The sequence below is a fragment of the Protopterus annectens genome, chromosome 3.part0 (genome assembly GCF_019279795.1).
Source record: "Protopterus annectens isolate FY-2018-M chromosome 3.part0, PAN1.0, whole genome shotgun sequence".
Classification (NCBI taxonomy): domain Eukaryota; kingdom Metazoa; phylum Chordata; order Ceratodontiformes; family Protopteridae; genus Protopterus; species Protopterus annectens.
Window position 1 is genome coordinate 47,232,134 of NC_056731.1, and position 21,450 is coordinate 47,253,583.

At 43.1% G+C, this 21,450-nt stretch overlaps 1 protein-coding gene across 1 annotated transcript in view; it reads right to left on the reverse strand.

Annotated features, from left to right (window-relative positions):
- MLLT10 (MLLT10 histone lysine methyltransferase DOT1L cofactor) overlaps nucleotides 1-10,425 on the reverse strand; it is a 2,165,838-nt gene extending 2,155,413 nt beyond the window's left edge. Inside the window, exons 1-2 of the mRNA XM_044065494.1 lie at nucleotides 10,409-10,425; nucleotides 10,197-10,290 (exon numbers count right to left, since the gene is read on the reverse strand). Of these exons, the coding sequence (XP_043921429.1) occupies nucleotides 10,197-10,290; nucleotides 10,409-10,425 (111 nt within the window). The remainder of the gene's footprint in view (nucleotides 1-10,196; nucleotides 10,291-10,408) is intronic.
- Between the last annotated feature and the right edge of the window lie 11,025 nt (nucleotides 10,426-21,450).

The following is a 21,450-nucleotide window of genomic DNA, read 5'->3' on the forward strand; positions in this document are numbered from 1 at the left end:
TATGTTCTATGTGGAGCTTTTCTCCCCGGGCCTCTACTGAAAATGGAAATATATCCAGCTAGACTAGCCCAGTCAACAAATGTAAAATAAATAAATAAATAAAATAAATAAACAGAAGAGGAATGCTGCTTGGCATGAAAAAGTGTCCTTAGAAATCCAAGAGGATATGCCAAACCCAGTTTCTTGCCATGAAAAGAAAAAAAAGTTGCTCAGATATTCTGGTATGTTTTGTCTTATCCAAGTAATATCTGAGCTGCCTATGTAAATTCAAAGATGGTAGTACCCTCTCACTAGAAGTCTGTGGAGAAGGAAAAAAAAAGAAGAAAGATGGATGCACTGATTCAAAGACAAAGCATTAACCACCTTGGATATAAAAGGAGGAGTGACAAAAAGAGACACCCCGCCTTGTGAAAAAGCAAAAAAGGAGAATCTGCCATGAGTGTCTGAAGTTCAGACACACTCTTAGCAGACTGTATTGTTGGTGGATTTTACTTCTAAGTACAATGTGGCAGGGAAGAAAGAAAGACAGGCTGAATAGGGGACGTGGTCCCAAGGAGCAGGAAAAGCTTTCTTGGAAGTCTGATATGAAGGATGCCTTTTAAAACCTGTTTGACTTCAAAACTAGAAGCCAAATGTGGACTCCGAGGCAGTCAGAAATGGCTAAAAAATTAACTTTAACAGAGGAACATGCCTAACCAGCATTGAACAACTCACAAAGAAGGGACCATAACGGCCACAACAGAAAATGAATACATGTCATGCTTGAAACACGAAATAGAAAATCTCTATTTAGCCACATAGGACTTTCTAGTAATGGGTTTTCTGGCATCCTGCAAAACCAGAAGCAAGAAGTGCCTGACAGGAATCAAAACCCGATCATCTTAAGTGTCAGAAGAGTGGACAAGTGAGGATGGATAAGATTACTCATCTTGTTTGGAAAGATCCATCTTGTCTGGTAACTTGCAATGACTGCCCCTGGCCAGGTGAAGAAGAAAGGAGAACCACTGCTGTCTGGGCCAAAAGGGAGTAACCAGCAAGATTTTAGGTGTGTCCCACATGATCTTGTGCAGTACCCTCTGAAGAAGAGTAAGAGAAGTTATACAGAAACATCCACTTCCAAGAAAAAGACACGGCATCCACTCCCCAAGCCAGAGGACATTGCACTCTGGAACAGAGCTGGGGGAGTTGTCTGTTGAGAGGTGAGGCAAAAAGATCTATCCTAGAAGTACCCCACTGATGTACAACGTTCAGAAACACCTCTCTGTGAATCATCCATTCATGAGGATGAGTCCTGGAAATGCTCAAATAGTCTGCCACGAGAGTGAGCTCTGAAGGGATGTAAGCCTGAAGAACAAGATTATGGTGGACTGCGAAATTCCAAGCCTGAAGAGCTAGCCTGCAAAGACGATAAGATTTTGTGCCACCTTGCTTGTTGATGTACCACATGACTGTGGTATTGTCTGTAAAAAAAAACTTGAGAGGACCTGGAACCAAAAGGGAGTGAAAAGCCTGAAAAGCTAGGAGTACAGTCTGCATTGCTTTAATATGGATATGATCTGCCATCTGTTGATGAGACCAAAATACCTTAGACTTTCAGGTTGTTGAAGGAGGCTCTCCAAATGTGATTGGCAGCATCCATGTACAGCTCCTGGGTAGGGAGACGACCCTGAAAAGGCTCACCTGGATTTAGTGTAATCTGATGAATCCACCAATGGAGCTTGAGACAAGGTAGAAGAGGGATCAGATACTCTTGAGGGTGGCAGTGCTGAAGCCAAACACCCTCGAGATACCACTGAAATTTCTTCATGTAGTGTTTGGCAAAAATAACCATTGGAATGGTGGATTTCATGTATCCCAAGGCTCAGAGAAATTCCCTAGTCTGGAAGAGGAAGAAGAGACTGGAAGTAAACAGTCGAGGAGAGGACCCTGGAAGACAGGACATAAGCCAACATTGGGATGGTCTAAATCCTGCAACACAAAAACATCTGGCCCTGAGAGGGAGTCAACACAGACACAAAGATCGAAGGTGAACACCACACTGTGCAGTGGAGGCACAGTGAAGTCTAATTTTGAAGTAGGAACTGCTGAGACAGGGGCTTGGATTAGAAGGTTGTCTACATAAGGAAATATTTAAATTCCCTGAAGTCTGCAGAAAGCTATCACATGGGCCACACATTTAGTAAATATCCTTGGAACTGTAGAAAGGCCAAAAGGCAAAGCAGAGAACTGACAGTAACAGAAAGAAAGAGAAATGTAAAAACTTCCTGAAGGGAATATGGAGGTAAGCATCATTCAAATCCAGAAATATCAGAAAAGCCTGAGGAAGCAAATGAAAGAAAAGTCTCTGAAGAGAAAACACCCTGAAGGAAAGAACCTTGAGAAAGGTGCTGGGAAAAGATAGATCTGGAAGAAGCCTTCACAACCCCTCCTTCCTGAAACCAGAAACATTCTGGAATAAAACTTGTTTACCAAAAACATTCTGGAATAAAAATCTTTTACCTTCTGAGAGATAATGAAACTGGTTGGATGATTCCCTGATTCACCAGGTCCCACAGAACCAAGGGAAAATGAGGAAGGTGGCAATGAGGAGGAAGGTACTTCCAAACCATAAAATAACCATGTTAGATGATGGAAAGAATGCAGGCGTGTATTACCTGTTGCCAAATAGAAAAGGAAAAGGCTATCCTGACGGACAGAGGAAACTGGCAGATGGGAAGGGGAGGCTGGATGTCAGATAGAGGCAGATTTGTCAGGAAAAGTTAGTTTTTGGCCTCCAGAACTCTGACTGCATTTGCTTGGGAAAATCAGCCTAGTAACAAGTCTTGCTCCTAGCAGGTTGTCTGGGCTCGATACAGACAAAAGAAGATTTGGATATATAGCTCCTCTCGAACTTAGAAGAGGAGAAACAAAAATTTGCTTCAGGTCTTGCATAACCTTGTCCTTACCATGAAGGGTTTTAAACAATCCTACTTCAGCAGTGCTAAAAGGATTCTGTCTAAAGGAGAACCTAATAGTTTGGCCTTAACGTCCTCAGGTAAAGCTTGAAGGAGCAATCAAGAGCATCTCCTCATGACAGAACAAGATGCAGCCACCCTGGAAGAAGCATCAGCTGCATTTAACAGAATGGCAAACCACCTGAGAAGCAGAGTTCAGAAGAGAAAGACTATTCCAATCAGACACATCAATCAACATCCCCATAATCATGTGGGTCTAGTAATTAATGGCTCTAAAACTTACAGTAACAGAAGTATTCACCTTTTCCCATACCTCTCCATAGTATAGCTGCCCTTGTCAGAAGGTAAAAACTCAGAAGGGAAAAGCAGTTTGGATGGCTTAACTGTGGACTTGGGAACAACAGCAAGATCAGAGAAAGATTTTTATACAAGTACTTTTGATTCTCAGGAACTTCAAAAATCTTTTTGACTTAGTAGGAGCCGGAGGTTGAGAGTCAGGAGCCTGAGAAGCTGCTGTAAATATATCCAAAAGAGCTGCTGAGAGGGGAGGGGACTGCAGAGGGTCTGGGCAAGTCCATTTGCAAGCATTCATAACAGCTCTTTTGAACCCAAGAACCCTGGAAATAGTCCCGCTTACAGTGTTCCATCATACGAACCACTGTCTTCCCAAAAAATAATTCTTCAAAAGGAGAATCAGGAGATAAAGAATCAACAAACCACAGTTCACAGGAGACTGGATCTGGTAGGAAAATGCCAAAGATTCTTCAACAGAATCTAACTTCATCAGAAGAACCAGAATCCCTACATCTCGTAAAGTCCCACACACTGAGGATAATCAACCACAGAAGCCGCATGCATTTTTTTTTTTTTTAAAAGGAACATCTCCTTCAAAGGAGGTTCAAATCCCTGCCTAGATTTGATGAAGGTACCAGGCACCTCTTCCCTAACTAAAATTTTGGGAATCCCTCCAGGCCTTTCAGATATAATAAGCCATGGCTCCCCTTCTACATCTGTACCAGACATATGCACAGCATTAGTGGATGTGTGAGTGGACAGCTTTGCGTCAGCCTCTAACTTGGTCAGGGCAGAGGAAACTGGAGTCAGCACCAGATGGTCCTCAAGCTCTTCATCCAAACCGACAGAGACTTCTGGTGGAGGCTGGACAGCAGCAGTTTCAGTGTTTCTTTTTAGCTTTTTTCTTAAGTAGCAGCTGAACTTGGGGAAGGGCAATTTCAGCCATTGCACCCTGAGTCAAAAGCTTCAAACAATGGTTTTCCAAATAAATTGAAAGGAATGACAGATGGCTGTGGAGTGTCTTAGGGTTGGCAACCTGACAAATTGCACTGTATGGTTGTGCAGAGCACCGAAACAAAAAGCGCACTTCTTGTGTCTATCTTTATAGGGAATCTATCTCCAACACTAATGTTTTCATGCCATCCAGGAGGGGAACATAAACTACAATGAGGAAAAAAGAAAAGGAAGGAACCTCAATGGGGCACTTATCTGTAGAAGGTTCGGTAGATGACTCCGCTTGGTGAACGATATACAAGCTGAATTTAGAGGTGGTGTTTAGACTAGTGGCAAAGAAGTCCTGGGGATTACGTGTCTGTATGTCACATATAAACCTTGCACCATCATAGAGGACATACATGTGACATACAATGCCTAGAAGGTGTAAAGGCTTTGGTATACTGACCAGACGTTAGGCTATCCTCAGCAGGATATTCCCAGAATAAACAATACTGCAACAGTGATAGAGAAGGACATCTACAACAGTAAAAATATTTCTTACTGCAGCAATGAAAATGCAAAGTTTGTTATAATTCCTCAGTGGGAAATAACAGGTCTGAATAGCAGCTACTAGAATATTTTTTAAGTAGTGCATGTGCGCACACATGCACACCTTTTATTACTGTTGCATTACTTCTCACCTCTGCACCTGCATATATCAGCTCAAGTTACTAAGGCATTAACCAAAGGTTAATTAAAGTTTGTTTACTAAAGAATGCAGATTCCACCGGACTAACTGCAGTCACAGTATGGAAATGTAAAGAGAAATATTCAATCCCTCCACCATGGCTCCACTTCCTATACCCTATCAGCTCAAAGGCTTACAAGCCCATTCATTCCTGCTTAGAAAACCCTATCAGCCCATCTAATCCCCACCCCCAATAGTACGAATCCAGTGGTAGCTGAGTCTCCTGTGCAGCAGCTTACCCACCTACCACTAAGCAACCAGTGGACCCGCAATGGCTGCCTGGTCAGTAAAGGAAGTGTGTGCGCATTCCATAAACCTTGCCTCCCAATCTCATCATGGAGATTCCTGATCTTTGGAGTGTGAACCTACACAACTTCAACAAGCTAGTGATGCATCCAGTCAATGGTAGGGGTCAACAATGCTACAGAGAACCAGGCAAACTGCCAACCCACTTTCAGAAAAAGTAACCTGGTACTGGTAAGCTCACATTTGCCTTCTACTTCCAGTTCTACATAAGTAAGTGTTGCTAACCAAACACAGGTCACCCAAATGATAGCAATGTCTTCATCCTTCTGTGTCATGACACCACAGTATGTAATGGAAAATTCTTTAAATCCTTGTTACCCCAGTGATGCTGTTCCACACATGCTGCCAATATTAGCACCACAGTAACAGACCTGTCTCTGGTGCATTTATGATTCCACTCTTCATCCTGCTCGCATTAGGTTTTGACTTCAGACCCTGGCCTGGCTTGGTTCTGTGGCACACAGGACAGGAGCTCTGACTATGCCCCCAGGTAACCAGAGTTCAATTAGCGAACCCTGGCTTTGGAGGAACCAGGCAGGGTGGGACAGGAGTGAAGGTGTATGGCCTGCTCATCTCTCTCAGGGAGGAACAGAATGCATGAGCTCAGTGAGCACCAAGAGCAATTACAATTTCTTCAGTGGAGACTGGGGAAACTACCACCTGCATTTAAGAGCACAGGTAAAGGGCTGGCGATGCCGTTTGTGGCAATAAGGGATGAACAGTCCATTTAACTCACTGCATGACCTCTTCTCTCGTGTAACTCAAGCAGAATGGGTGGCTTAAATAAAAATCCATGAACCATTCCTATAGGTGCATACACGATGGCCCCTCTTTGGTGAAGAGGGAATGAGTAAGATGATTGCCAGAAAGGGGGACTGATGACTGGCAAGCATTGCAGCAGACAGTGTGTAAAAAAACCCCAGTCTACTGTGCAGCTCACCCAGTGCCACCAGATGCATTTGCCCAGCCTCTACAAAAAGCAACCAGCACACTAGATCCAGCAATGACACTCTTCTCCAGGATAAGCAAGCTGAGGTCAGCTGCTCATTCGCACTCTCCCTGGCCAGCTCTGCTAATGACCAGGATGTAGTCAGTGCTTTATCCCTGTATATCATCAACATGACCTTTAGGTCCTATATTTCTGCAACCTGATTTAAAAACAACAAAAAAAAGGGTTACTAAGCTGGTAAATTCTCAGTTCAAGAAAGCTATTCAGAGTAATTAAAACAACACCCACCCAAGCCCTAGAAAAAAAGTACCTTACCTGATTTGCACAGCATACAACTGCTCTTTCAAAACATTCAGAAGACAAAAGCACTACAAATCATAAACTTAGAATTGAACATGTTTAGATTTTAGTCTCGTCACTAAATCAAGAGACGATACAAAATACACAAAACTACGCATATTTACCTTTTTCCAGCTGCCTGACTAGAAGACTCATTTCTCTGACACCCTACCCAATTCCAAGCACAAACAAACACACATTAACAGCCAGCATAATGTACTGTATCTTCCTGTATTCCTCAGAATAACCACCACTATAGTTGGTTCACACTACTGGCACTGTGTAGCAGTCCTATGGAAAAACTATTAAAAACTAACTTTCTTTTTGTTTTATTTAAAGAAATAAAATTTTCACTTCAGAAGCTTAAAACTCTGTGCATGCCACTATGCCCAAAAGTCAGACTTCTGTTTAAAAATTAGAGTTTACTTAGTAGGGCTTTTCCTTAATCAGCCCAAGGTCTGAACTGCTTAGAAGTATACCTAAATGGATTACAAGGTTATTTTGAGAGGGGAAAGGACAGTGCTTCAGTAGAGGCTGAATAACATGCTAGATGAAGCAGATGATCAGTTTCCAACTGGCATAGGCTGCCTAAGGTGACTGGCACCTGAGGTAGACTGAAGGAAAGTGAAAACTGAGAACGAATTTGCTGGAGTATTAGAATGGAATCTGAGGCATACACAGATAGTAAAGTGACTGCCTGATGGGCACATGTATTTGCGTGTGTGGTTGTGGTTGTAATAGTTGCAGTATAGACATACACCACCAAGTTGAAATGCGTTACTGTGGTTATTATGTATGCATTTTTTCACTGATTGCAATCACAAGCAAATATATGAAATATACAATCAAACAAGTGACCGTATTTAGTGGGCACTGTGTGGTGTGTGTGGCTGGCAAAATTGTGCTCATGCACCCCAGGGACGGTTGCAATAATTTGCACTATACTCTACCAACAACAAGCTAAAATATACTATCTATCTACTTTGACATTCATTTGACCACAATCAGAGATGTGAGGTGCACTAAAGCCAATGAAGTAGCTGAACCTGGTGGGGACATTTGTGTGTGGGCAGCCGCAATGGGCCACACAGTATGCATCTAACAATAAAATGAAATGCATTACAGTGGAGATTAGTTATGTATTTATTCATTTATTCAGTCAGAATCAAACATGTGATGTGTACATTTTCAATAAAGCAGCTGCAGCTGGTGGGCAAGAAACAATCTGTGGATGAAATCAGGCTCACTGTAAAGTACCATGCTAGCTACTTTTGCAGGCCACTTTAAGTCTAGTCAGTTTCCCTTTCTGTGCTATCCCATTAGTGACTGGCCTTATCTACTCCATGGTCGATAAATATGCATTACTATTAATGAAAATATCTGGGATCATAACAAATAATTTGTGGGGACCCAGGCATGGGTTAAAACACTCTGTAGCTCGCTCTCTCCATTAGTAGTATGGGGACAGTCCTGAAATAAATTTTCTATTTCCCATCCACAGATCCCAATTGTGCTTCAATATGGACAAGAATAAACTTCATTTTATGTGGATGGGAAGTTTGTTCCAGAGCAGCAGTACCCTCTGAGACCTGAGAGGTATACCTGTCTCTCCAAACTGTTCTGTTGATGTTACAGAAGAGGTTTGGATCTTCAGAAAAAATTCTTTCTGATGTACTCTGACCTGCTAATGTGTAACAAATCCATCAGTACTGGGTCAGAGGATGTCTTATATGGCAGACGCTGTTCTTGTAGTATATGTTGTTTAGGCCTTGTATCATTTTAGTAAGGTTTTTCTGTGGGCATTCCAGTTGTTGTATGTGTCTGGACAGATGCATGACAAAAGGGGCTTTAAATTCAATGACTGGCCTAATGAGGGCTGAGTAAAATGGGGCAATGACATCCCTAGATGTAAGCACAATACCTTTGCTTATAAGCTGTACAATATAGAATTTTGTTACAACAATGGACACATGTTGGTCAAACGTGAGGTCACTGTTCACATAAGTTACCAAGTCCTGAACAACTGGATCAGATCTTAGGGGAGAAATGGAATGTGTGGTAGTTCCTTCGGGTAGATGACTTTCCAAAAGATACAATAATGCATTTTTCTGACATTTAGTTTCAGTCCATGATTTTGGCACAAGTTATTCCTGCAAGATGGCTACGTCATTTCGGGATTCAATCCTTTCATCACAGTTAAAAAGTCACTGATCTGCCTTGGCTGAGCTAGTGTGCACGAGTAGAAGAAGCTGAATTACCTTACTGTAACCATTACTGTTTATTTGATCACAACTGGACATCTGAGTCATCAACAATGTGGCCATCTGAGTTTAGAGGCAGTCTGCAGATGAAAGTGAAAGATCCCAGCTGTTTGATGTTTAATCAGTTAAACAGTGACAGTCATAGCTTACCCATTATTTTTTTCTTGAAATCATACCACTTGCTTTAAAGTCTCTGGCTGCCACTGAACATGTAATGGTGCTGGAACAACAAAAATGATCTCACCATAACACAATGAGAGACCTTCATCTTACTGTTTTGTTAAAGAGAGCACCTTTGTAATGTCGCTTCCAACGGAAGCATTGAAAAGAATACTTTATAAACAACTGTGAAACAAACAATTCAGGAACATAAGTAAATTGAAAAGAAATGGATTTAATTTGCTAAACTGAGCATACTCTACGTCTGATCCTATTTCAAAGAACCATCACGTGGGGATATTAGCCTTAGCTATAACAGTTTAGCCACTATGTGCAGAAACAAGGACTCACAGTCTTAAAAAAGGTTTATTTTTAACATGGAAAAGTGGCAAAAGAAAGCACACTCAATATCAAGACTGCAAGCAACAACAATACAAAGCCGTATACTACTACAAAGGCAACAGAAAAGGCAAACAGAAATCTGGGATGTAATCTTTGTTGCTTTGCAAAGATTTGGTCAAGATCTATCTGTTGCATTGCATATACTCCAGAGACTACACCACAAAAAAAACGCTATACTTCTCAGGTAAACTACACACAAATGATCTTGGGGACAGAAAAAAAATGCCTACATTGTTGTCCACAATAAACTACATTCCAGCATCACCGGAGAGGTGAAAAAAAATTCTGACTAAACACAGGCAAATGTCTAGAAGATGTGGACCTAGAGAGAAATGAAAAAACACTATTACTTGAAAATGCTGCAATGTGCAGCTGGATGGAGTGAATCTCTAACTGCAAACAGCTGCAAAGTTTAAAAGAAAAAAATGGAGAATGGGAGATCTGTAGCACAATGCAAACGGCTCACAGACGGGGGGGAGGAGGAGCTAACTGAATATTTATATGCAGGGATATAAATCTAACAATCTGTACATGCAGGGATATAAATCTAACAATCTGTTTGTAATGGAAAAGTAATACTTCATATGCAATACTAACTTTTTCTACAACATTGTAGCGCTATCATGTGATGACCGTAAAGAATAATTATACGGATGCATTAACAGAGTTAAAGGTATGCTATCACTAAATAGTTCTGCAGTGTACATTGAGCAAGAAGTATTCCCACATCACAAACATGTAACTTACAGAAGACACGTCAACTTCCAATAAAAGAAAATGTGACAGCCTCATCCATATTGACACGCAATACTTTCATCTAGTGAACTAAAATCAAAAGCTTTACTTACTAGTTTGCTAAAATGGTATTTGCAGTAGCCACAGTATTTCACATTATCAGCATCAGAGCCTTCTTCTTCACAAAGAAATCCAGCAAATTGTGCACTGAAATAAAAAAAAAATCTACTCGTTAAACATCCTCAATGACTTAAAGAAATTAATTTTAAAAAACGCAAGTTCAAATATCAAATATAATACAAGTGAAGAAATGTCTGAAAAGTACAGTGCATTTTTTTTCATTAATTAATTCTTTTTACACTTCTCAGCTTAATCCAGTGCAGGTTTATGAGACAGACACAGTCAATCCCAGCACTCCATCAATAGAAAGCAGAGAAATTGATCCTGAATGAAGTGCCACTGCAAGAGACAAACATCTGAAGGCAATATAAAGGATCACTATCTCACCTGTGTAGCAAGATTTAAAAAAAAAATACTTGCACAGAAAAAAAAAAAAACTATCTGAAGCATCAAATAAAAAACTGTGTTCGTCAATACAACAGATTTATGAAAAACACTACACAGACCAAGACACCTTGGGCTGTTTTTGAAGCAAGTGAGGAAGTGCAAAACTATAAAGAACAAAATCTAGAGACTTCTGAAAGGTACAAAAGAGAAATAGGGACGTGGGAAACCGATATCTGATATGGTGTAAAGGAAAAATCCAAATTAAGCAAGATAAAGCAGCCCCAAAGATATTCAAAGAGAAATACAGGCAAAGGCATCCAGATATGGAAAATTTCACAATACAAAAAATAAGATCACCTTCTGTTCTATGTTCTCTCTTTGTGAGTAAAGCAAAAGTTAAAAAAAAAAAACAGATGCTGAAGTTATGGAAAACCTGCGAAGTGAAGGATTTAGTGTAGAAAGTCTAACAGGTTATATCACAGCATGATGGAACAAGTCCCCCAAGTAAGGAGAAACAGGAGGAGCAGAAGACATCTGAAGAAAAAATATGGAGATGGGAAAGAAAAGTGATTTAACATGGTATAGTATTTATGCAAAGGAGAAAGCAAAACTAATTAAAAAAAAAAAAACAGCAGCACCAAAGATATTTGAAGAGAAATACAGGCAAAGGCATCTGGATATGGAAAATTTTACAATACAAAAAATAAGAAAACAAATAGGAAAAGTAGAATAGTGGATTAGTAATGGAGAAGTTAAGGAAATAGAAAAAAAAAGTTATGTTCTTACCATAACGTTTCATCTGTGTTTTCTATTTTCCTTCTTCCTCCACCTGTTGGTTTTGGATTGAACCTCGGATCAGACTTCGCTGCTTTCCAAGCTGAAGATTTGGAGCTCGAGCTCCTCCTCTCTCACCTAAAATGCCTCATTCCCCAGATTACCTCAGATTGAGTTTACCCCCAATATATAGACAGGGTATCAACATACCCGTATCTTTAAATTTTGATAAGCTCACCATGCAGGACTGAAAGCGAGAACAAAATTCCAGGAGCTCAAAAAAGGAACTTTGGTTCCTCCAAGTGTCTCCGCTAGGTCTTATAGAATTTTGTACAGGGGGAAGGAGGGCAGGAAAGTGGAGGAAGAATGAAAACAGGTAACACAGATGGAACGTTATGCTAAGAACGTAACTTTTTTTTTATCTGATGTCGACTTTCATTCATTCCTTCACCTGTTGGGCAGAGTCCCAAGCTACAATTACCTATGGTGGCCCTTATGGAAGGATATTCTGCAGCACCACACAGCCAAAGGCAGCCCTACTTCTAAAAGTAATATCTAACTTGTAATATGCAATAAAAGTATGGGAAACTTCGCCAGGAGGCAGCAGCACAAATATCATCAATTGACACACTACAACAAAAGGCTTGAGAAGTCGTCATGGATATGACAGAATTAGCTTTAACAGGTCCGGGTAAAGAAACAACTTTTAAAGAATGAATGAAGGAAATGCAATCTCTCAGCCATTTGGCCAGGGTCGGTTTGGCAACTGCTGCCCCTTTCTTAACATCTGAAAAAGATATGAACTGATCAGATATCCTGAAAGATGTGGTCCTGTCCAGATAAAAACGTAATGGCCTATGGACATCTAGAAGATGTAGTATGTATTCTCCTTTGTTTTGAAATTTGGGAAAGAAACCCGGAAGGTGAACAGATCAACTGGTACTGTTTTCAGAAGCAACTTTCAGTAAAAAAGATGGACTGGTCCGAAGAAATCCTCTGTCTTTATAGAAAATTAAATAAGGCGGTATAGAGAAAGGGCATGCAGATCCAAAACTCTTTGCTGAACTAATGGCTACTTAAAAGGCTGTCTTCCAAGACAGAAACTTTAAATACATTTTAGTTGCTGATACAAAGGGAGGAAGCACTAATGCCTGCAATATCAAGGTCAGGTTCCAAGGAGGAGTTGGGTCCTTAATTGGAGGACAAAGCAAAAAAGTACCTCTGAGGAAGGCCCTACGTAGTTTTGACAACGCAAGAGGTGCAGAATTCTCTGCAACATGAAAATTTGAAAAAGCTGCCAAATGTACTTCAATCATGGAATAACTGGCTCCATTTTGGAAAAGAAAGGCCAGAAAGTCCCTGGGACAGAAGCCTTGAAAGAGTCAATAAACTTAAGCCCTAATGGAGAATCTCTTCCATTTGCTCTTGTAGATCTTTCTGGTCAATAGTTTGAGGGGAGAAAAATTGGGGGGCTGGGAATGAGAGCCTGGGATGTCTAGCCATCATTGGAATTGGAGAAACTATGCAGTCAGTTTTAGGCCCTGAAGATCCGGGTGAGTTTGCCCTAAGGGATGGGACAGTAGCTATGGCACAGCTTCCATGTCCAAGGAGGGCAAACCAGGTGAGACCAAAGAAAAGTGAATCAGACTTGGAGAGGCTAAAAGGGAGCAATGAGGATTACTTTGCTCTTCAACCGATGTGCTTTCTGAAGGAACTGGGAAATCAGAGGCAACGGAGGAAATGTATACAGTAGACTGGGGGGGGGGGGCTAAGTGTGGACTACAGCATCTCTTGGTGACTGTCCCTGAAGGGGAACCAAGGCAAAGAACCTACTGCATTTGTTGTTGAGGGGGAATGCAGAGACCACAGCAAGGCTGACCCCATTTGAAGATCATCATGTTTACCACCGATTGATTTAGTGACCACTCATGAGGCATCAGTAAAACTCTGCTGAGCCTGTCTGCTAGAATACGGGAGTCCCCAGGAATGTGTGTTGCAGTTAGAAAGCAGTTGGTAGTGATCGCCCGTTGCCATACTCTCGCTGCTTCTCGACACAACGGCTAAGATCTGGTTCCTCCCTGCTTGTTGATGTACCACACTACAGACATGTCCATATGGATCACAACAGTCCCTAGAGGGAGAAAGTTGTGTAGTGCTTGCAGTACTAGAAGAACCGATCTCATCTCCATGATGCTGATATGCAAATTGATCTCCTGAGAAGACCACACGCCTTGGAAAGTTCATCCAAGAAAATAAAATGCCCCCCCCAGTCAGGGAGGCATCTGTTGTCAGTGTGGCGGCATTTGGCAGAGGAAGAACAAAAGGATGGCCTTGGATGACTTCCAAGGAGTGTAGCAAGCAAAGGAGAGGGTCCTTGCATACACGTGATAGCCTGATGGGATGATTCAGTATGTCACTGTGTAAAGACCAATATAGTGACATCTACTGTTAGTATTCACATATGTACCCATGCAGTTGGTAATAGGGTTACTGGGCAGCCATCAAACCCAATGCCCTGAGCACCAATTATGCTGGGGGATTGGGCCTTGCTAGAATCTGGCAGACATGGTGTCTGAGGGTTGACACTCTGTCTGGAGGTAGGTAAGCCATGGTTTCTGTAGTGTGCAAATCAGTCCCAATAAAATATATCAGTTGAACCGGCAGTTGTTGTGACTTTTGGATGTTGACTCTTATGCCTAGAATGGCAGCAAGCCATAACAGGTAGTCCCTGGCTTCAATAAGTAGATGCCTTGGCAAAGTGGTTAGGAATCAGTCCTCCACATAAGGAAAGACATGGAATCCCTGCAGTCTGAGAAGAGTTGCAACTACTGCCATACATTTGGTTAAACACCCTGGGGGCTGTGGTGAGACCAAACGGCTGTGCCCGGAACTTATAATGACTAGCCTTCCAGCCTGAAACGAAGAAACCACCTGGAGCACCTGTTCATCTTGATATGACAGTACACGTCCCTTCAGCTCTGTCAAGCACATCCAGTCGTCCATCTTCAGAAAACATATGATGGACTGGAATGTGACCATCCTGAACTTTGAGTTTTTTACCTTCTTGTTCAGAGATGTTATGTCTAAAACTGGCCTTAGATCCCGTTTTTTTTTTTTGGTACTAAAAACAACCCCGAGTAAATGCCCAATCTGTCTTGATCAGGAGGGACCTCCTGGATGACTCTCTTTTGAAGCAGCTTTGTAATTTCTACCGCTGCTGCCTCCCTTTGATTGGGTGGAACATCTGGGAGGTGATTCGTTGGTTTGGGAAGTATCAAAAAGGAAAGAGAATCCTGTGGATATGATCCTTTGCACACACCGATCGCTTGTGATGGCTATCCAGGTGTCTGGGTGCAAGGATAAGCGCCCCTGACTGCTGCCAGAGAAGGACAGACGGGCAACCCTTCAGGGGCACTGCAAGGGTCTGTCTGAAAAGGAATTTTGAGACCCTTGATTTAGCACAGCACCTCTGCCTTGGGGGCAGTGTCCAGTATTATAACCCCCCCCCCCCCGCCTCTGGAGGAAAAGTCTCCTGAAAAGGACCTTGAGATTTCCGGAATCATAGTTTTTTTTACCCCCAGGCTGATTCCTGGAGAAGGACCTTTGCAGTGTAGAAAACTGGATTCCAATGGCAGACAAGGTCTTCCCATCCTTCTCGGTCCGGGAAAATGTGTCTCAAACTGTGGGGCCAAACAATGATGAACCATCAGAGGGTGTAATGACAAAGGATACCTTGAAGGGTTCTGCGAAGTCAAACACCCACATCCAGGCATGACACCTAATGGCAATACCTGAACTGGCTGCCCTTGAGGTGCCTTCAGCAGCATGGGAAATTAACCTCAAAGATGAATTGGATATTGATTCAAGAGTGGCCATTCTGGAATAGAAAGCTTTGCACTCCTCATCAGACACGAACTCTGGGATCGAGCTAACAATTCCTTTGATTAAGTCCCTTTGTAGCCTGGTAAAATGTGACAAATAGTTTAATGTTTGCAAGGCAAAGGTGGACAGAGCGTAAACTCTCTTTCCGAACCTATCCAAAGCCCTAGACTCCCTGTTAGGGGCTGGACAGATGAGCTCTCTTGAGCTGGCTCCTTTTTGGTGGCTGCGGTGACAACCATGGTGTCTACTGGGATCCCTATAGTCCAGTGGGGTTTGTCCAGCGGAGTGCATAAGATCTCATCAGCCCTTTTGTGCATGGGCTCTACGGTGTCCGGGTCTTTCCATGCCCTGGAAGAAACTAATTCAATAAGAGGATCTGCTTGGGGGGGGGGGGGCACCCAGGACGTTGATGGGTCTGTGCTGAAAGCTTCTGATTACGGTCTTCTCTGGGTTGGGGTTTTGGGAATACCATCCACCTTTTTGACACAGAATCTCTAAGATGTCTGAAAAAGAGACATTGTCGGGTGGAGATCTAGGGGACAAAGTACAGTTTTGTACCTACCATAAATGTAGATGTTCGAGTGTTAACACTGCTGCAGTCATTACACTTGGGTTATCTTGCCGTCAGGCGGTCCCGCAGTCGGCCAGAGTTCCAAAGTCTTGGCCCGCTGTCGGTTGCTGTCACCTCCTCCCTGACGTCAATGCGACAGGGGTATACAAGATACAGCCGATGCCATTTTCTTCAGTTTTTCTTGCCCCAGATGTCAGGTGCCCCAAAATAGGTAGGCAATTAAAATTGCTAGTAAACAATACAAAATAAAAGCAAACAACCATTTTTAGGTTACTCCCCATAGGCAAAAAGGGCAGATGTCCTAGGTAAGTACCAGAAAGTAAGAGGGGAAGGAGGGAGGGTAAGATGGAATGCAGCAGTGTCAACACTCGAACATCTACATTTATGGTAGGTACAAAACTGTACTATGTTCATCGTGTTACACTGCTGCAGTCATTACACTTGGGTGGAATCCCAAAGCTGAGGTAGGGCGGCTGGATCTATAAGGCATTAGGGGTGGCTATAAGGCCCTGGAGTACAGCAGTGGAAAAGCCAGCTCTGGACTTGGAGTATAAAGGCAAATGGTAATGTTTGGTGAAGGTATGCACAGAACTCCATGTTGCTGCTTCCAAAATATCCTTGGTAGGTACTCCTCTGAGGTAGGCAGTTGAAGTGGCTGTTGCCCTGGTGGAGTGAGATCTAATGCTGCTAGGTACAGGTTTCCCATGGTGGGTATAGCAGAAACGTATACAGTGTCCTATCCATTTTGAAATAGTCTGCTTTGAAATGGCTTTTCCCTGTGCTCCTGCAGCGTATGCTACCAATAATTGCTCAGATTTTCTGAAAGCTTTGGTTTTGTCCAAGTAGAAATGTAACTGTCTGTGAATGCCCAAAGAATGTAGCAATTTCTCCCCTTTGTTCTGTGGTTTTGAATAAAACGTTGGCAAGTGAATAGTTTGGTTCAGGGCCACACTTGATACCACCTTTGGCAAAAACATAGGGTTAGTTCTTAAAGACACCCTGTCCCGGTGGAAGATGAGGAAAGGTTCCACTGCCATTAGTGCCTGTAATTCTGAAACTCTTTGTGCTGATGTAATTGCCAGTAGCAGAGCAGTTTTCCAAGAGATGTATTTTATTTCTGCTGTGTTAGCTGGCTCAAAAGGAGGTAGAGTTAATTTCTCCAAGACAAAGTTGAGGTCCCAAGTTGGTGTAGGTGTTCTACGGGGCAGTCTTATGTTTTTCGCCCCTCTGAGGTATTGTTTGAGCAAAGGATTAGAAAAAATTGGTGGATCCGTGTTGTAATGAGCAGAGATAGCTGAGGCGTGGATCTTGATGGATGAAAGAGAGAAGCCCTTGTCCAGCTTCTCAGTTAAGTATTGCAGTATCTGAGGAATGTTTGGGACAAGAGGGTCAAGGCTGTGCGCTTGGTTCCAGGCACAGAATCTCTTCCATTTATCTGAGTATGCTTTCCTGGTGCTAGGCCTTCTGGCCTCCAGAATGACATCCATAATAGCTTTGGAGAGAGGCATTGCTTGCTTGACTAGGGAATTTTCCATGCAGCTAGGTTTAAAGGTCTTTAGCTGGCTGTGACGTATCTGATTGTTGTGCTGTCAGCAACTTTGGGATTTGAGACAAAATCCAGGGTGGTTCTTGTGCTAAGTTCTTTAAGATGGGTACCAGTGCTGACGTGGCCAGTCTGGTGCAATCAGTATCATTTTTGGCTGGCTGGCTGGCTTTTATGAGTACCTTTGGGAGGAGAGGTAAAGGGGGGAAAGCGTATACTTGTAGTTTTTTCCAGCTGAATGAGAAGGCATCCACTTTCCATGTTTGTGGATGGTAGCTCCTTGTGCAGAATTTCTGTAATTGGCAGTTATTTGGGGAAGCAAACAGATCTATGTCCGGGCTCCACCATTTTTGTGTTATCATTCTGAATATTTGTGGATTCAGTTTCCATTCGTGTGGGTCCATAATGTTTCTGCTTAGGTCGTCTGCCAGTGTGTTTTTCTCTCCTGGCAGGAATTGTGCTTGCAAATTAACTTGGTAGTTTAGAGCTGTGTTCCACAAGGTCAGTCTGCAGAGGGGGTAGGAGTGTGTTCCCCCTTGCCTGTTTATGTACCACATAACTGTGGTGTTGTCTGTCTTTAGTAGTAATTGTCCTGGATGCAGTAGGTCCTTGAAAGCCATAATAGCATTTTGTACAGCTAGCATCTCTTTTTGATTGATTTGGAGATGTCTTTGCTCTGTGGGCCACTCGCCCTGGATACATTTTCCTGCCATGTGTGCTCCCCAGGCGTAATTCGATGCATCTGTTGTCAGTGTTTGCCTGGCTATGGGTTGAGTGAAAGGCTGTCCCTTGTTGAGGTGACAAGCTTGTGCCCACCATCGAAACTCCTGTTGTAGGCAAGGAATTAGTGGTATAACTGTTTCCAAACGTAACTGTTTCCAAACTTTGACAGTGATGAGACCATACGCTCTTTAGGTACCATTGTAGTTTCCTCATAAGCAGTCTGGAATATGGAATTAGTAGTATGCATGATGCCGTGTAGCCCAAGGCCTGCAGAATTTTTCTTGCAGGGAGTTGGATCTTTGTTGCCATTAATTGAAAATATTGAGTCAGTTGTCCTTGCTTGTCTGGCGTGAGATAAGCCATCTGGGCCGTTGTGTTCAAGCTGGCACCCAGGAATATTATCTGTTGTGAGGGCACTAGTTTTGATTTCTTTTCATTTACTGTGTACCCGAGGCAACTTAACTTTTTTACGTACACTAGATGCTTTAGTAGAATGTCCTTGCTCTCTGCTTGAATCAGGCAGTCGTCCAGGTATGGATAAATTTGAATTCCTTTTTGCCTGCAAAATGCAACTACTGGTGCCAGGCACTTTGTGAAGACCCTGGGCGCAGTAAATAAGCCAAAGGGCAGTGCAGAGAATTGATAGTGCATTGAACCTGCTAGAAATCTGAGGTATCTTCTGCAGCTTTGTCTGATAGGGACATGCAGGTATGCCTCTTTAAGGTCCAATGTCACGAGCCAAGCTTTCTTGCCCAGCATGGGAAGAAGCTGCTGTAGTGTCAACAACTTGAATTTCGGTACATCCAGGTAAGTGTTTAGTGTAGAAAGGTCCAGAATGGGTCTCCAGGCTTTGTCCTTTCTGGGAACCAGAAAGAGAGTCTTGAGTAAAATCCTTGTCCCTGTGGTGGTACCTTTTGAATAGCTCTCATGTCCATGAGTGTTGTAATTTGTTTTTGAGCCTCTGCCCATTGATTTGGGGGCAGATTTGGCATTCCTTTTAGCCTTGGCAGGGTGTGAAAATGGAACCTGTAACCTTGAGATACAATGTTGAGAACCCATTTGTCTTTGGTGATGCAATGCCAGTTGTGATAGAAAAGTGCCAGTTTTCCTCCTACGTGGGCTGCCAAGAGAGAACTGTTTGGCAGCTGTAGTGGAAAGTCATTGAGTCTGTTTTTTATAAGATTCAGGCCTGTCTTCTCCTTTCTGGCCTGGTGTGCCCCACTGTTGAGGCCTGTAAGGGCCTTGTGTCTGACCTCTACGTCTTGGACGTCTGTATCTGCCCCTTTGAGGTCTGTCTGTGACTGGAAAGGACCAATTCTTTGTTGGCTAATTTCTGCTAAAACAAGGAGGCTGAACCTGTAAGAAATCTTTCACCGTTTGCATAGATTTTGCCTTATCATCCATCTTCTTTAATACCTCCTCCTCTGCCTTAACTCCAAACAGCACATCCTGCTGCAAAGATGCATCCAATAATTTGACCTTAACATGATCTGGTAATGTATGTTCTTTTAACCAAGCATGCCTTCCAATGACAGAGCCTGTAACTGCTGCTCTACAGAAGGCCTCTAAGGAATCAAACCCACATTGCAAAGTATGTTTTCCCACTTGTTCAGCTGCATGCAATAAATCCTGCATTTCTTTTAAGTTAGGAGGATCTGAATCTGGAAACATCTTTTGTTTCAACTGAGACATCAAAAATTGCTGATATTTTAGCATGTGAAACTGGCAATTCAGGGCTCTCATTGCTAGAGTTGCAGACGTATATACCTTCTTTCCCCATCTGTCTAAAGTTCTGGAATCTCTGTCAGAGGGAACTGGGTTTTTTGCTGATGAAGCCTTAATCCCTTTGGGTCCCTGAGAAATAGTTTCAGGGTCAGCAACAGGGCTTTTGTACAGAAACGTGAGAGAGTCCGGGACTCTGTAATATCTATCAGGTTTAACTGGGGCTGGGGGTAAGGAGTCAGGGTTCAAACTGGATTCTGTGTACACATCATCCACAATGTCTAGAACTGGCGGGATAGCAAGGGGTCTGTGTTGAGGCAATAAAAGATGTTTCCAGTCACCCAGAGACTCCTTATGTTGTGGAATAAAATCCCGGTCCATGTGAGGCAGAGCACCTCGCTGGCTCTGTTCAAGAGAAATCTTGACTGGTAGATGGGAGATCGTAGGTTTACCCCGGGAATCATCTCTGTGTCACTGCTGGACAGAGGCACAACAAACTAATGGGCACAGTATTTTTTAACATAAGGGGTGGCGTCAGCCACAAAAACTCTGGGCTAGGCTTATAAATGCCTTAGGGCAGATAGCCTAGTATAAACCTATGAACCTATGAAAAGGAAGTCTCTGAGCCTTTTCTTGGATTCTGAGTAATCCTGACCGTCCCAAACGAAATGCTCCCTCATGGTATGTAAGGTCTCCCCCAAAGGAGTAATCCTCAGGCGGAGATGCTGGCGGAATTGATTCCCCAGCATCAGAATCCTCATAAGAGGGTAAAGAATATTCTAGGTCCGAGGAAGAGTCAGAGGAAATGGACGCCTGGTCAGAAGATTCATAGTCTGCATCCTGTCTGGGCCTTTTATCAGGAGGGAGATGGGACCCCCTGATCAGGGTGATTAGGTCCTCGGCCATTTTTAGCATTTGTTTCTTAGGCATGGAAGCCTGTCCTGGAGAGAGTTGTGTCTGTTTCTTTGCTTTTAAGGGGGGGCTTAGACTCAACAGAGCATTTAATGGTTAACTGGGTAGGTCTGAAAACACCCTCTGTAACTGTGGATTGCTCAGCTACTTCGATTCCCTCTGTAGGTTTAGGATCGGTAAGCTGAAGGCCTAGTGCGTCCGAAGGCCCAGCCAGCTCCACGTGGGAGTCGGATGTGGTCTGTGGTTCTGTGGAAGCGGTCGTCAGAGGCTGCGTAGGCGCCTCGCTGAAAACCAGAGAACCGGTGACCGGCCTAGAAGAGGCCTCGTCATCAGTTCTGGGCCTCGGATGCCTGTCCTTGTGCTTTTTATGCATTGCAGTCGTCGGAATTTCCAACGGCATGGTGTAACTGAATTTTCTACCAAAATAATGTCGGGCAAAATTAAACCATCGGATCAGAGAACTTCGAAGCAGGAGGTCAGATCGGAGAAGGAGCCCAGGGATGAGATGGAGAAGGTCTGCTCATGGATCTGGAAGGGGACAGAGCTGGCAGAATCCCCATCTAGATCTGTGCCTTCAGAAATTTCCTCAATCTATCCACCTCATGGCTCAGATAAGCTCTGCGACGACCTGAAAGAGGGCAACGCTGAAGGTGACCTGGATAATCTTTTGGGGGAGGTCTCTGAGCAGGGAGACTTCCGCACCGAGATACCTGGCTCTGAGGCAGCAATGGGA